At 43.7% G+C, this 16,774-nt stretch overlaps 1 protein-coding gene across 6 annotated transcripts in view; it reads right to left on the bottom strand.

Moving 5' to 3' along the window:
- The window catches only part of SMARCA2 (SWI/SNF related BAF chromatin remodeling complex subunit ATPase 2), a 179,393-nt gene that overhangs the window by 12,007 nt on the left and 150,612 nt on the right, over nucleotides 1–16,774 (bottom strand). For 4 of the 6 annotated variants that reach the window (XM_055428322.2, XM_055428324.2, XM_055428323.2 and 1 more), the window contains exons 29-30: nucleotides 9,536–9,589; nucleotides 209–314 (exon numbers count right to left, since the gene is read on the bottom strand). In XM_055428322.2, the coding sequence (XP_055284297.1) occupies nucleotides 209–314; nucleotides 9,536–9,589 (160 nt within the window). The remainder of the gene's footprint in view (nucleotides 1–208; nucleotides 315–9,535; nucleotides 9,590–16,774) is intronic. The other 2 variants (XM_055428326.2, XM_088837915.1) reach the window with 1 other exon arrangement.

A 16,774-nucleotide genomic window follows, 5' to 3' on the forward strand; every position in this document is an offset into this window, starting at 1 on the left:
ATAATCAATATGAGCTCTCAATATGATGATTAAATAACATACATCTAAAGGCACAAGAACATCCTGAACTTATGCCAAGCCCTAGTGAGTGTCAGTGGCAGTAAGACAGGTCACCACTGTCAAGTGCTAATAATTATGATTTTTTTCAACCTATTTACATTTGTTTTATTTACTTTAAGAAATAAACGTTTGTAAACAAAAGATGTACCTTTATTTTTTTGAAATCCACTGGTTTCCTAATTAATTCATAATATTCTGGTAATTCTTTTCTTGAAGGTAACTGAATGAAGACTTCACTGAGCTGTCGCCCTGAACTGTAGGGTGGGGGAAACACAAAAAAACATAACACATCATGCACCACTGAGACGAAAGCAAATGGCATCCCATGCATAGAAACATGGGGCTCTTTAGATCAAAGAAAATCCTACCGCTAACTCTATGAGACATTAATGTCCCTGGTGCTGACTTCAAAATCACACGAAAATACCAGTAGGTCTCCACTTCTATATGTATGGGAAATCCACAGAGTGAATCTCTTCAGTATGATACAAATATTTAAAATATCCCATTCCACCAAAAATTCCATTTCTAAATGAGTAAAAATTGAATTGGTTTAAAAAAAAAATACACTGACTTTCTTTCCATACCCCTTTGTTTTCAAATTCACTGTATATTCAGAAGATAGTATGTTAGAACATACTCTGGAAATTCAAATGAAAAGCTTTTGTATGTACTAGGGCTGTCTTATCTTCGCAGTCTTATTCCTTTGAGAGCATTTTTACACACTGTGAACCACACGTACCTTTATTATTATTTGCCAGAGAAACCCCTTCATCTTGCCTAACTCCATTTTGTGTGTATGAAGTAATTTGTGCAGAAAAGAACAAACATATTTAGCAAGTGTGGCTGCCTCATGCGCCTGGGATCAGTGCTGTACCCTCCCCCTGACCCCCCCCCCCAATTCATGGTAACTTTATTTGAAAGCACATTTAACAGCAACAAATGCTTCACATTTTGTAATTTTGAGAAACAGACTATAATACAATATAAGCATTTAACATTACTTAATGTTAGAAGCAGACACAGTCAAAGGAACAAGATATAATTTAGGCTCAGGATCCTATTTTCTGACTCAGCCTATCTAGATCAATAACAGCTTGGGAGATATGGTATAGTCATTTTTCACAAAAATCTCACTTCCCTTACAATGCCATCTCCACTTCTTTTGTGAAGCCAGAAATACATGAAAAAAAATAAAAATAAATCACTGCCATGTAAATTTTGGAAGGTAATCCTAGGAGCGTGTGAGAATGCTAGAAGCAGCAGCAGAGAATGAGTGACAATATGCTGTTTTAATCTATAGTCCCAGTCGTATAATTAAAAAATAATCATAATGACAGTTATCATAAAAAAGGCATGCGCAGTAACTCAAATGGTTGCCTAGCAACCAGTGGGGAAAATGCTGAAGTGCAAAGGGGCCTGCATAAATTAACCGAAAATCCTGTCAAAGGGATGGGTGAGCTTTTCTGTGATACTGGGTCAGTATTTAGTTTTATTTTTTAATGCACACACAGGCCTCATGAATACTAAAACGAGGGGCCAACCCACGAGGTATAAGAAGACTGCACTTTGAAAGGAAGCTGGATTTTAAAGATTATTGTGGCAAGAACCAAGGTGTTCTCTTACCCTCAGCCACCCCTACCTCCCATTTGAGGCTGAGAAATGTGACTGTACCACCATAAATTATACCATACAGAATATGAAAAAACCCACTTCATTTGCTGTCACCTTTGACACAGGGCCACAATCTCTGGTCTGTTTTTCTTTCTCCCATTCTGAGACTTAAATACACAAACATCTCACCAGTCTGTCAATGAATATCTGAAGGGCAATTGAGGAATTTACAGATATTCATCTTTCTGCTTATAATTAGCCTTCTTTATGCCCTAGCGACAGTCCGACCTCTCTGTAAGTTTGGATTTAACACCTGGCCCTCAGCGACACCTTCAGTGTCATTTGCTACCTTGCCAACAGATGGTGTCATTTTCCTGTTGACGGATTACAAGTATGTCTTTGCTGTGTACACCTGTGATGGACATAGTTTCATCTGCGCTACTCGAGAAGTAGGAAAGAAGCAGTTTGCACTGAGGGTGTGGTGAAGCTCTTTCCATCAGGGACAGAACGGCTCAAACAATCTTGGGCTGATGTCCTGTTCCCACAACATATTCTAGAACCTATGAAGGAGACGAAGTGCAGAGTTATCTATGCTCAATAAAAGAGACAGCTGAATGTTCTCAAACTCAGGACCAATACCTGTAAAATGACAATAACTTTACTTGGTTTCAAAAATAAAGGCTCACGTGGCTTAATATTCCTATCTCACCTCCTTTATCCTCCCCCTGCCCGCAACGCCTCCTAAGAACCAAGGACCAGAGCTGAAGGAAGACCTGGACACATCCAAGGAAACCTTCCTGTGGTTTCACCAGAACCATCTCCATTCAAACCCCTCAGCCTGGCTTTCAGAGCCCCCCTCAGCTCCTTCTCTGCAAACCCCGTCTGTCCTGCTAACGTGACTCTTCTGGTCAGAACAGCCTCTCTATGTGTACTCCCCAGTACATCAGCCAATCCCCTCTTTATCATAAATTCCAAGTCTCCCACCTCTCACTCCATGGCTAGAACGTTCTCTATCCTTTTCTCCCTTCAAATATTCCATGATCCATCCAGGATCAAGAAACTGTTCTCCTCAATATTAAACAACTCTTGGTACCTTGCTGCTCAGAACTTAATTCTATGTATGTTGGTTTTTTTCTCTCCTCCACAGAGCATGGGAATACTTTACATGCAGTCAGAACCCTTCCCCCATCTCTCATCAGAGGGGACAGTTCTCTTTGCAACCCCAGGCAGGAAATGTCAGGTGGTCCTGAAGGACATTCAGCTTCCATATAACCTATAGAATGCACGAGGTAGCCGGACCACATGCTAATGTTGTTATGATAACTTATTTTTCCCTAAATTAAAGGTTTTTTAAAAAGGTAAAAAAAAAAAAAAGGCAGCCTGACAGAGTTTTGAATTCTCGGCATTTCTTTCTCAAACTTAAGCTGCACAAATGCTTTTTCAATATACCTTCTCAAATACTTTTTTTTTTCACTGCCAGGAAGTTTTTTTTCCCCTAAAGTACAGAACAATGGACTAATTGTACAATGATTTGCAGAAGGTGTTCCATTTCTTATCCTACCCCCAAGGCATTTTCCATTATGTCATTTTATACATTTAAGGCTTGAGCAGAAATTATTATCTCCAAGTGTGCTGTTTGCCATGGCAAAAGTGATACCTGTCCCCCTCCTCCAAAATGGTCTGATTTCCCACCTATTTCATACAACAGTCTATCACAGAATAAGAAACGTGATCCTATAAGATGTAGGAGGTGGAGAAGGAGAATAACCTAAAATACAAACATAAAGGAACCCACTGAATTTAACAGAGTTTGCAGGTGCTGGTAGGCAAACACATTTCCTCTCCAGAGGTCAAAGAGACACCTGGCTATGCTGTCATGGTACATGAGATGGAAAAGCCCTACATGCCACTATGCTAATGGTGGTTTGCAAGCCCTGCATGTGGAGCTTACACACACACACACACACACACACACGAGATTTGCTTTGCTGTGCTTCATCTGGGAGCCAGTTTTTCTCCCACGACCTCCACAAACAGAATGGCAAGAAGTTCACATCTCTACTACTGCGACTTTAAAATGATGACTATAGACATTACAAATGTCACATAAATATCAGGTCTACCTCTGATTACAGTTTAGGTAAAGCTGGAAGAGTGCATAAGACTGTAATACTAGCTTAGAAACCCACTCCTTTAAAATGCTCGCTAGTATGTGTTTAATGATATTGGTTAAGGGTCCTTTTTAAAAAAATTTTTTGGCTGCTTCGTGATTTGTGCTTTTACCTGCCAAAGCTGATCTATTGACAAGAATTCCTAATGGATACCTCTGGTATCCTCTGGATACCACTAAAGCTGAAATAGGTTTTGTTTATATATTTTTATATTTAATGAATGAATATAAAAATGTATGGTTATCTTGCCTCCATAAGAAAATTTCATCATGATTTAGAACACCCACTTGTAGTTGGAAAGGTTTCACAGAAAATTATTAGAGTCCTAAAGGAGTCAAACACAGGAAATCATTTGAGAAGAAAACCATAAAAACTGGGTCAGCGTTGGAGGGCAGTAGGTGAAAGCATGTGTCTTTTTTTAGGGTCAGATTCCTATAGGGTCTAGTAAATACCACTTAAAAATGCACTTAGATCTGAGTAGCACTCTGCTTACCCGGGAAGCCCCCAGAAACCTGAGCCAGTCGTGTAGTAGGGGTCAGAGCACCTGCACTCTGCATTCTCTACTGAGGCCTCTCATCTGAATCCTACTGAGTACTGACGGACAATACTGATAACTGCCAACAAGCTTGAGAATCTGACTTCCCAGCTTCTTGAGGCGTATAGGAGGTTATACCAAGACAGAATGGGATGTGGGCTGACTTGCTTTTGGTAGTGGAATGGATAGCTGTGCAAAGGTTGTTTAAGGACTAGATATATAATGTGCCTATCAACCAAAATGAGGTAACCCCAGGTTTATGCCCCAGTTAGGAGACTTAAAGGGCTCACTCAGCTCAATAAGAAAAGCACCAAGGCTTTAACAAGTCTTCAGTGCAATCACACTCTGATGTATGGTTGTGTGATTGGTAATCTACTCGAGGCAGAAATATGGATAAAGATACATACATATGTATATTATATGTACATGTAAAGATGTTCATTACAGCATTACTTAAAATAACTTAAGGCAGCCAATATGCTAAACAATTAGGGGAAAAAACAAGTGAGGGAATGCTAGAATCTAAAATTATGTAGTTTTAAATTATGTGCCTTAAAAGACAGGAAAAATGCTCAGTATGACATTCAATGGAAAAAAACCAACAGGATATCAAATTGTAAATGCAATACACATTCAACTAGGTTTTTTAAAAGGCATGAACTAAGGACCAGAAGGAGAAATGTCAGAGCATAAATAAACATTAATAATAATGTGCTCTTGTTCAACAAAATGAAGATTTACAATCTAATATGATTTGGAACCATACTGTCATCCATAAATAAAGTAGACCTCAAACACTTTCCCGGGTTACCTTCTTTGAAGGCATGCTGTAAGTCAAAAATCTAATTTGATTTTTCCCAGAGAAACGTCGTCTGAGGGGCATATGACCAAGTATTATTTATGTCACCGTAAACAGCACAGTTCATCACCTGGCACCTTTTAACTCTTCCATATAAAGCCAAATAAATAGAATAATAGAACAATAATGCCATAAATTTTTTATATACTGTATTACCACTAACAGAATCTACTGTATAAAGTACCTATTTATTCCTTCAGAATTTTCTCATTGAACTTACAACAAAGTAAGTTCTCACTGAACTTACAGCAAAGCAGAGGTGATGACCAGGACATGAGGTTTGGAGTATTATTTATTTACTTGTGTATTTGGACAAGCATTTTGAGGGGACGACTGAGAAGATTTATCATCTGTCACTGGCTTTTAGAAATATTGACTCGGGCCATCTAGCTTCTTCTCTTTCTTTCCCACGACTCTTCATCACAGCAGGTGCAGTTACGGAATTCTAACTGTCCACCTGTCTCAATGAGACGCTGCTTCCTTGGTCAGCTTTTGTCACCTCATTTTGGAGACTCAGAAGCAACTCGAAGGAAGCCTTCCTTTCCAAAGGTAAGAACCCACCTTCCCTTCCACTGAATATTCTGTCCTTTGATCTCTCCCCAAGTCTCTAACTTTGTAATGTTAAAAAAAAACAAAACAAAACAAAAAACGCTTCAAAGATTTTGGCTGAATTGTGATCAAGCTCAAAAAGCAAAAAGCTTTTACAGGCAAACAAAATCAAATGGCTCTCTACCTGAGTTGCAGATCCCAAATGTCACTCTGTTAAAGGGGTGTGCCTGTGTGTTATAGCAAGCACCCCAAGTGTGATTTTTCCTCTAATGGCTGTTTCAGGAAATTATTAAGGAAGACACGTGCGGTGTGATTCTAAAGAAATGAGGTAGATATTTTTACTATGGATGTACAAGAACATTTATGCCTAATAACTGTCCTCTTTCAGAACGATCCGTTTTAAAATCAAAAGAGAGTGGTTTTGAAGACAGCTTATCAGCCCTGTAAGAAAATCAGTTTCCTTGTTGCTAGCTGGGGCTTTTCCCCCTGCCTCAGAGAGAAGTGGCTTGTGCCGGTTGTCCTGAAGCTTTGAGAGGCAGAGACCCTGGGCTCCTGGGCTAGGCTGAAGCTCGGAGCCCCGGGGAGGCCTTCTGTGCCTCAGAAAGCGGATGGGCCAAGTTTATTTGTGGGCTGCCCACCTGCTGTACATGGTTAAAATTGGCTGAGCATCATTAATAAGTGTCAAGTCACCAGGAGGCAAAGAGCGGCATCTCCCAGTACACATCTGAGTGTATCAGTACTGTTTAAGGAGGGCAAAATTAAATCCTGGTATCCACATTTCCCTGAGCTGACTCTCTCGGGACTAAAGGCAACTTCTGAACCCTCATTTCCCAATATCTGTATTCTATGGAAGAGGAGCTTAATGGATCATTAACAGTGTTCCCTGGACAGGGGGCTTCTGGTTAAATGAGTTTGGGAAATACTGAGTTAAAGGAAGTTCAACTGGCTACTTTGTAGCAAAACACCTCAGGGGCTCTAAGGACACTGGGAATTCTCCAAGAAGCCCCAGGACTAGAACCTGAGGACCATACTCTTGAGAAAAAGCATTGCCCGGGACATCACCTGAGGCTCTGATTTCCTCACTCACGCTGCTAGTACACGAGTGCTCAGTCGCGTCTAATTCTTTGTGACCCCATGGACCTATGGACCGTAGCCTGCCAGGCTCCTCTGTCTATGGGATTCTCCAGGCAAGAATACTGGCGTGGGTTGCCATGCCCTCTTCCAGGGAAAACACAAGACAGACTGCCAGCCCTATCTCTGAGCCCACAGTAGCCAAACTGAATTAGAGAAGAAAGGTTCTTCACCTAGAACTAAAATTCTCTGAGTGTCTCCACTTGGTCATGCTTGTATTTCATGGAAATTTCTCTGTAATCTAATTAAATGAAAGGGTCCTGCTTGAGCCTGAGGTCTGGTCACAGCTTTCCTCCCTCATTTAAAGAAATACCGAATGTCTGGTGCTGATGTTGCTAAAAATAAATTTTGTCTAAAAGGGCTTCTTGGCTGGTCCTTAAGGGATAGTCAATACTAACAACATAATCACAACATTAAGGGCTGTTAATAGCCATGGAGAGAGTTTAGATTTCCTAGGGTGGAGTATGCGGGGCTGGGTACCATATGCCACCTTCTTTTTCAGCCCTGTTTCTGTAACTGTAAATTTCACCAGATCCACTTACCACTCAGGACAGAGAACCAGGCATTTATAAAGTTCTCTACCTCACATCTGGGCCGCCCCAAAGTCCTGTGAGCCACACCTCTGAGTGCGTGCTCTCTTGCTTTCACACCCGCCGCCCTGTCCAGTGCTATGCCCCTCTTCCCTCGCACCTGTCATGCTGAGAGGTGTATGGTCTCTAGAAGGTGCTTTTCTTCACCTCCTCCCTGGCTGCCTACACACACACGGGCTTCCTCACCTCGCTGCCCCCACCTCGTTTCCCCCACCCCGCCCCTAGCTACTTTTGGGGGATTTATACTCCCCCCACAAGCCACCGACTGACTTGGCTTCCGCCACTCCTACCGTCTCACCTGGCATGTACACTTGATTCGGACGACAGATCTGTTATTCCTTTATATAAGTCTTTCCAACTATGCTTTAAGGCATTTCATTTTACTCATCCCTCCCCCTCCCCATTCTCAATACTTACACAGAGACTGACATGGAGAAAATGCTCAGTGCTTTTGAACACATGGAGGGATTTTTTAAAAGGATTTTTAAAAATTAATCATAATGCAAGCTCTGAACAACGTGTCTTAAACTCGGGCTTCTGGGGAGAAGATGCATATGTGACAGTAAGGGACCAGACAGACTTGGAAGAGTCCCGAGGAAGCAAACATCACCCCCTTCTATGCCTCTGGAAGCTGCAGTTTAAATGTATCTTCAGTAAAAAGATTTATCTGGGTCCTAACTATATACGGTCATGTCGTCTCCTCAGAAAGCCTAGGCATGACACTGGGGGCTCTTAATACCCTTTAAGGTTATTAATCCCTTTTCATGGTCACATGGCTATATTGATGGAACCCGGGCAGTGGGGTGAAGGAGCTTATGCCTGTTCCTGTTCACTGCACCAGGCATTTAGCCTACATTATGCCTTTGAGACCAGAAAGATTCCTTTCTACATCCTGATGGTGGAAATATTTAGCATGTTGGTTCATTATTTCAAGCCCCCAGAAGTCAAGTGATTCTTGTTTCAGTTCTTTCTCATAGTGGCAAAAACAGAACACCATTCTTGACACCTCTTAGTACTCAGTATGGTTTGCGTGTCTGGCTTCCAGGATTGATCACTGTTAACAATAAGAAATACCAAAAAAAAAATGACAATCTTGTCCAACAGCTTCATCTCCATACAGATATAGGGGGTACGAATCACCGTGATATTTAACCTCCCTATACATAGGGAGTGCCACAGCCGATAACGGTATCTGTTCTGCAATGCCACTTGGGTTCTTTTTCCTTCTGGCCCCAAACTGGGTGGAAAAGCGCCGTAAGAGACGTTATTGAGGCAACTGACAAAAGTGGAACATGATGGCAAAATACTGTATCGGTATATTTTTTTTAAAGTACAGGCTGACCAAAAAGGGGAAAGAAGTTATTTTCATTATACTAATAACAACTCCTCACCCTTTGCAATGGCTGCACACCCCTCTCTCCCAGCCGACATCATCTCATTCCCACAAAGTCTCCAGGAGAAAAGCATTTCTGCTCTCCACCTGACAGAAGCAGAGGCACACACAGGTTAAACAGGCTGCCTGAGGATGCTTAGACCGTAGGTGACAGGTAAGCCTGGAAGTCACGCCCTGAACCCAAGCTGGTGACAGACTCTCCGCACACGGCGACCCCACAGGGTCGGCCAGCGGGGGGAGCAGGCACACACAGCATCCCCGGGCTTCCCATTAAGCTTCGAACCGAGACAGCCAGAGTTAAGAGGCCCGCGGGATGGAAGGCAGAAGCCGCGCTGAAAGAGGAGGGGCAGCGACAGAAACCCATGTCCGGTGGAAGGGTCCCGCTGGTGGAGGGTCCTGCTGATGGCGGCTCCCGATGCCTTTGTAAGAAGCGCATTTACAGGACGGACATGCCCAAATGAAAACACAGCACGAACAAAAGCCGCAACAGGTGTTCGAGAACATCTGTGCCTCCATTGCCCACTACAAGGAGGGATGATCAGGAGGCCATTGGAGGGATCTGCTTTGAAGGCCGGGTGGTGGGCCAAGGGATACCTGTATTTAGAGACACAGGAATACAAGATAGATCCTGACCTGTTTCCTTCTATTTCCAACTGAGAATTACTGGGCACCTTCTCCACGTTACACCTGTGGTAGAGTAGAAAGAACACTCGAGTCAGAAGACCTGGGTCCTCATCCCAGCCCGGCTCCTTCCTCCTAGGTTGGCGACCTCTGGGAGTTCATTTCACACTTCATGCCTCAGTATAATCACCTACCTGCCTTGCCCACCTCAGGGGATCGCTGGCAAGATTACTGGGCACTTTTCCTGCCTCTTCCTAACAAGTCAATGCCTGCCACTCTGGTCCCATCTCCTGCTACATGTCTCCATCAGCTGTGCTAGGAGCAGTGGAAGGCAGGTAGCGTTTGCTTGGTGGGGGTGGGGGTGATCTTAGGAAGGCAGCTTTAGCCTCTCCGAGTCTAGCTCCTCATTTGTAAAATGGGGTGAGTACTTACCTCAGACAGTTGTACATATCAGATAGGATGCTGTACTTTGCGACAGCGGTCAGCACCCAGAGAGGGCCCTGAATCCTAACTCGGTTTCTGAGCACCATCTCGGTAGTTGGCTCTCCTTCCCAGAACTCCACTCTTTCCCAATAGATCACAGAGTTAAACTCCAGCTGATCTTCAACTGGAAATGACAATCACCACAGGACAGAGGGTTCTGGCCTCCAGGGAAAGGCTCTTCAGTTAAGGATTTTGAAACTGCCCCTCTGGTGTCCCTTTGTGTGGTGGCAGAGGAGTAGGCTTCCCTGGTGGCTCAGATGGTAAAGAATCTGCCTGCAATGCAGGAGACCCAGGTTCGATCCCTGGGTCAGGAAGATTCTCTAGAGACAGGAATGGCAACCCACTCCAGTATTCTTGCCTGGAGAATTCCATGGACAGAGGAGCCTGGTGGGCTACAATCCGTGGGATTGCAAAGAGTCAGACATGACTGAGTGACTAACGCTTTCACTTTTTTCAGAGAAGTGGCTGAGAGGTGTGACACACCTGGGAAACCCCCCACCCCCTCCAGGTCTTACTCCAGGCACAGACGGTGCCTTTGGCATACAGAGCCCATGGACAGCCATGTACACGTCCGTCCTCAGAAACACTGCCCACTCTGCCCCAGGAGAGCAGGAGGCAAGGCAGAGAGGGCGAAGCATAAACCCAGGAGAGAGGAACCAAAGTACGAGACCATGCTGGAAAAGCAAAGTCAGCTGGAATGTCTGACATCCGAGGGAAAGTTGCATGGTGGAAAATGAAGTCAAGAAGGCCGAGGGCCAGATCGTGGAAGACGGTCTTTCCCACGGTAGGAAGTTGGGTCAGCATCAGTGAGGCGATGAGGGGCTACTGCGAGTTCTTAAGCAGCCGTCTGACAAGAGAGACTCCATGTCTCTGAGAAGGCAGGCCGTCCACACATGGCCAGTGATCAGGGTGAGGGCCTGATGCAGACAGAGGGTGGGGACACAGCAGCAGGGAAGGGCCTGGGAGAGACTCTGAGGAAGCTTTGTATGTACGGGGGTGTTGGGAATAAGGCACAGAATTGGGACTGCTCTTTTCACGACACAGTTGGGATCTTGGGTTGGCGATGGTCTTATCCAAGGGGATACAGAAGCTGAAACAGACTGTGTGGCGTCAGAATATGTAAGCGTGAAGAACATCCTGGGAATGACATATAGCATCGCAGACACATCACAGGACACGCTGCAGATGCCCTGGAGGAGGGTGGGTATGGTTCCCGGACCTGAGATTGACCAAGATTACAGCTCATCGGGGAAGGGAGGCTCTGAACAGAGGAGATTTCAACAGAATCATTTCAAATGATTCTGTTAAGGAGTGTGTAAGGACAGATGTATGTGGGTCAGCAACCTGACTGGAAAAAAAGTACAAACAAAACAAAAAAAGCTTACTAAATAATGGTATGAATTTGGCTTTTAAAAGGTACGCTGTGCTCAGTCTGTGTCCAACTCTTTGCAACCCCGTGGACTGTAGCCCACCAGGCTCCACTGTCCATGGGATTTCCCAGGCAAGAATACTGGAGTGGATTGCCATTTCCTTCGTCAGGGGAAAAATGTATGTTCCTACAAGTGTATCTTAAAAGACAGTATGAACACTGGTGTGATTAGTCCACCTTGGATGGAGGCCTCAGGATGATGATAACTGAGGGAAAGCCTTTGACATCGTAAATACCTAAATGCACTCGAGGTAGAGTACTCTGGAAAGAAAATATTGAAAGAAGAAAAGGCAACTTTTTAAAGGAAGAGTCTATCCCTTCTGGAGTGTGGCTTGATTATATGTGGCCCTTTAAAACAGTAGCCCAGCCTCACTCAAAATTAGGGAAATGCTACAAGAGACTCTCCATTTGCAAAAAGGAGTCTGTGTACAGGAATTAAACAAGTACTCCTGGTCCTTGGGTTTGCGGTTTCCCAAGTCCTTGAAAAGGTACTATTACGTACTAGGGTAAAAATGCTGGCTATCTTGTCCCAGGTAAATGAAGTGATAACGATGTATGTTTTTCTCCTAAAAGGAATCATGTGTGTGCGTGCTCAGTCACTCAGTCATGTCCAACTCTTTGCTACCCCATGGATTGTAGCCCTCCAGACTCCTTTCTCCATGGAATTTTCCAGGCAAGGATACTGGAGTGGGTTACCATTTCCTCCTCCAGGGGATCTTCCCGACCTAGGAAATGAACCCATGTCTCCCGCATTGCAGGCAGATTCTTTACCACTGAGCCAACCTGGGAAGCCCCCAAAGGGACCATAAACACCAGATAATGTTATCATAGTCTTATATAAGGAGCTCACATGACCCCTACTTCCCAGAAATCCCCTGGCCGCTTGCCTGTTCAGAACCGTCTCCCCCACCGCAGGGCAAGCTAGTGGAAGCAAGTACCGTAGTTTTTTAACCCTCTGGTACTAAAGGCTGGAAAGGAGGTGGTGGTGGTGGGGGATGCAATTAATATTTCCAGGATCAATAAATGATTTTCTACAAAGTGGGGAGAGCTAAGATTCAGAACATGCTGAAGCTTTCCAACAATCCTAAAGATATCATCAGGGTTTATTAAAATGAGGGTCAAGAAGAATGACAGACTAGCCTTGGGGAAGAGAGCAGAGCCTGAAGGGCATCAGGGAGAAAAGAGCCTTTCGGCCACCCCCCGGATGTCCCGCTGGGTGCCAGGGTTAGGCAGGTGTCTCCCACCGGCCCGCTGCTTCCCAAGTCCATCTGCAGGGCTGCACCGGAAGTCCAGACCCTCTGGAGACAGCAGGGCCCCTCCTCAAGGAATGCTCCTGCCAGTCTTCAAACAGCTGCTAGAGGGGGAGGAGGTGCCGATAACCTTCTCATACCCTGTTTCCAGATTCTTCAGGAATGTGAAGAATGCTCAGATTTGAAAAGCAAGGCATAAGAAATGTCAGACAAAAGCTACTGATAGGAGAGTTGATACAGCCTATCAAGCCACTTCAAATGAGTTCAAGTGTCCAGGCACAAACGAATCACATCCTGAAAGAGTAAGTAGCTTGCTTTTGCTAATGATGTTTAAGAAACAGAAACGGAGTCAGGAGACTAGAGATAAGCAAATGTCCCGCTTTCAAAAGGAGAAGGGAAACTCGAGAGGGCACTGCTTGATGTGGACCTTGGGTCCAAATTTCGGAGAAATTATTCAGATGCCACAGGGCTATTTAGAGAAGATAAATAACATCATTAAGTACTGGTAGGGGGTCTCTGAGAGAAAGCCATGGCAAGTTAACCTCATTTCATTCTTTCAGCAGGGTTGCTAGGTTGATGGATTGGGGAGGCCAGAAACACAGTATATCTTGGGTTTAACTTTTTTTGATAACCTTGAGAAAGGAGAGATGAGTGTAGGTGACATGATAGCATGGCTATGTAACGTTCACAGATGGTTCACCAACTTTAAAGATTACTGATTAATAAATGCATGTCAATCGTAAATGATTTTCAGGGGCATATTATAGAGGACGTGTCCTTTGCCCTCTAAAAGTTTCTCGGCAATAGCTTATAGCAAACCTCTGGATGACAACTTGGGAAAACAAGTCAACGTGTCTTTTTTTTTTAAAGGCATAAAACTCAGTGTTACATCAATGGACTAGAATGATGGGACAAAAATCAGTAAGATGAAACTAGATAGGAATAAGAATAAGTAGATATAGGATAAAAACAAAAGTCAAAGGTTTAGCTGAAGGCTAACCTTGGCGGCATTCATATGAGAAAAGAAATGTGTGTGCGTGTGCTGCAGGGGAGTGAGTTTTTCAACCAGCCATGTTTTCAATGGGAGTTAACCCTGAGTCAAGGTTGGTGGAGAAAGTTAACACATTCCTGAGTGATGTGAACAGAATTTTGGTGTCCAGAAAAAGAAGGCTACTGAGCATCCTGCAACTAGCCGCCATGGGAATCCTTCTGGAGTTCTGGATGCCATGTTTTTAACGGGACACTAAGGAAGCAAACCATGTCTAAGGAGGGGGACGAGGGTGGCCCAAGTCCAGGCTTCACTCAGACTGCAAAGTGAGGCGTTTCAACTTGAAGGAGAATGGCCTGAGGCTGATACATTTATGCATATTTTAAAGGCTATTTCTCAAAATGAGAAGACTGACTCTCTGAAGTTCCAAGCAGAACAAATAGCTAGAAGTCAGATGGCTGAGTCTGTCTTAATATAGGAAATGCCTGTCGTGTTTAGGGCTGTCCTTTGGTGTCGTGAATGGCTTCCTGACACAGTTAGCGTATCCACACGAGGTTAGGTGATAGTCTGCTAGGGGTGACACAGGGAGACACAGCTGGGAAACTAGACCAGATAGAGCTGAAACCCCTTCAATACTAAGAATCCCTTCTGGGAAACTCCCTCCTTATCTAAGTAATTGTAAGTCATGCCTCTAGACTTGGAATAGCTCCGTTCCGTTCCGTTCAGTCGCTCAGTCGTGTCCGATTCTTTGCGACCCCGTGGACTGTAGCCTACCAGGCTTCTCCGTCCATGGGATTCTCCAGGCAAGAATACTGGAGTGGGTTACCATTTCCTTCTCCAGGGGATCTTCCCGACCCAGGGATCGAACCCGGGTCTCCCGCATTGGAGGCAGACGCTTAAACCTCTGAGCCACCAGGGAAGCCCCACCAGACCCCATTCTTCACCATCTTATTCTCCATCTCTTCACAGGGGCGATTTTAGAGGGTACAGATGTAGACTGGGATAAGTCCCTTTTCCAAGAAGTAAAGGCCCTTAGGTTAAATATTATATTAACTGAGAGTACAATTTTAAAAGCTTTCTATGTAAGCATGCTTAATAAATCAAAACAAAGCCTTCCAACACTACTTCGTATCAAGTTTTCTACTGGAGATATAAAATGGTACGAATGGTAATAACAGACCAGTGCTACCTCCAGTAGAGACTACTGCAGAAAGATTTCATATTTGTGTCACATAGAATTATTGGCTTTTTTTTCCGGGGGGGGGGTTGGTGTCACATTTTTGAAAAGTACCTCCCTAAAAGAATTAGGTCTGGCACTGAAAACAAAAGCAATAAGTAGATACTTAAAGTATCTTAGTTCTTTTTAAAAATATAAAGATACATCTGTCCCAGAATCATGCAAGAACTTTGGGGGAAAAAAAAAGGAGACTGTCTCCTAAGAGCTAATTAATTCTTATATATTAGTTAAATATAGATACCAGTTCTTATTTAATATGCTATTAATCTCCAGGACTGTCAGAGCCCTAACATTTGACTGAGGTGATGGGAAGGAGGTTAGTCCAGGTGGTATTTCTTTCACAGGTAGGTTGAATTACTATATTAGTCACTGACTTTACTGGTGCAAAAAATCTCAACACATGGAGAAGTACATTTCTCGGCAGCATTTTCTAAAACCAAAAATATGATGTATCTAATTAAAGGCGCTCCTAATTTGAGTGACTCCTACTTGAGCGCCAAATTTGGTAACAGACATAAAAAACATAGAGTAAGCCTTTTTTCTAGAGGATGACTAACACGAAATCCATAGGAAACATGTAGAATGTACTTCTCAGAACATACCTAAATGTGGGTGCTAATAGAATAGGTACTTTAAGGAAAAGTAAAATAAATAACACCAATGAAAGAGGAAAAAACAAATGATTCAGTGCCTGCATGTTGAAATATTTAAATATCCTCTCTCTGTAGTACAACCAAAGGCATGCTCCATCCTCAGTCCCAGTGAACCTGCATGTTTCTGGTTTTGGAAATATCAGTATGAAAACCGTATGAGCAAGGACATTTTCTTTATGGCACTCAGAGCTCCGCTCACCCACCTGATTTGCTATAAATAGTCTGAAAGGCTGATTATTAATGATTAAACTGTTCAAAGAGCTATATTAACTCATCAAATCCTCCTAACACCTCTAGAGGCAGGTACAGTAATCATTCTATTCTGTGGACGGGGAAACTGAGGGTCAGGGAGGTTAAGTCAGTTGCCCAGCTGCCCCACAGGCAGTAAATGGTGGAGTTCGGATTGGAATGCAGGTAGTTAAGCCAAGACCCGAGAAACTACTGTGCTATGCTTAGCTGAGGTTTAAGGGACAGAAGTGCATATGACTCTGTATTTGGGGGTGGTTTTTGGAAAAGTTGTCAGCCTATGGCCCTGTGCATCAGGAAATAACAAACCCAAAAGTGTTATGGAGCTGGCAGGTGATCTCAAGGAGTGAAATGAGCCAGGAACGAAAAATACAATAATAAATGACAACCAACACTCCATATTGGAGGGATGATAGCGGCCGATGGGGATGGTGGCCATCCAGAGACGGACAGCCCACGGGGGAATGGGGGCAACGGCCACTTCTATATTTCGACAGTTACCTTAGAGGAGGCTACGGACAGTGCTGCTGCCAGACTTTCAGGTTTCTCCAAAAAGGTGGTGATATTGGTGGGGTGGGGAACCCTGACGTTTTATAAGAATACTCGCTAGATTTATGTGTTTGCTTTAAAAAAAGAAAAAAAAGAAATATGAAACAAAACAATCTATTGGCAGTATGTGGCTCACCGGGTGGTGACCTCTTTTATACCATTAAAGGAGGAGACAGCCATCACCTGGAATAAAAGGACTTTCTAAACCTCCAAGGACTTTCTTGGCTCTTCTCAGTGCTCCAGCAGACCTAGGCTCACTCAGCAGGTAATGAACACAATGCTTGTTAAACATCAAGGCACACCTGGTCAAAGCCACAGACATGTCTCTCTCCAGAGACAAAGGCAAAAAGTTAGAGGTATATGCAGAGTGATACCCTCTACTTATTTCTCTCTATGCCAGGTACTAATAAATAAGG

This window comes from Moschus berezovskii, chromosome 7 (assembly GCF_049115385.1).
Source record: "Moschus berezovskii isolate FMDL1 chromosome 7, NW_MosBer_1.0, whole genome shotgun sequence".
Taxonomy (NCBI): Eukaryota; Metazoa; Chordata; class Mammalia; order Artiodactyla; family Moschidae; genus Moschus; species Moschus berezovskii.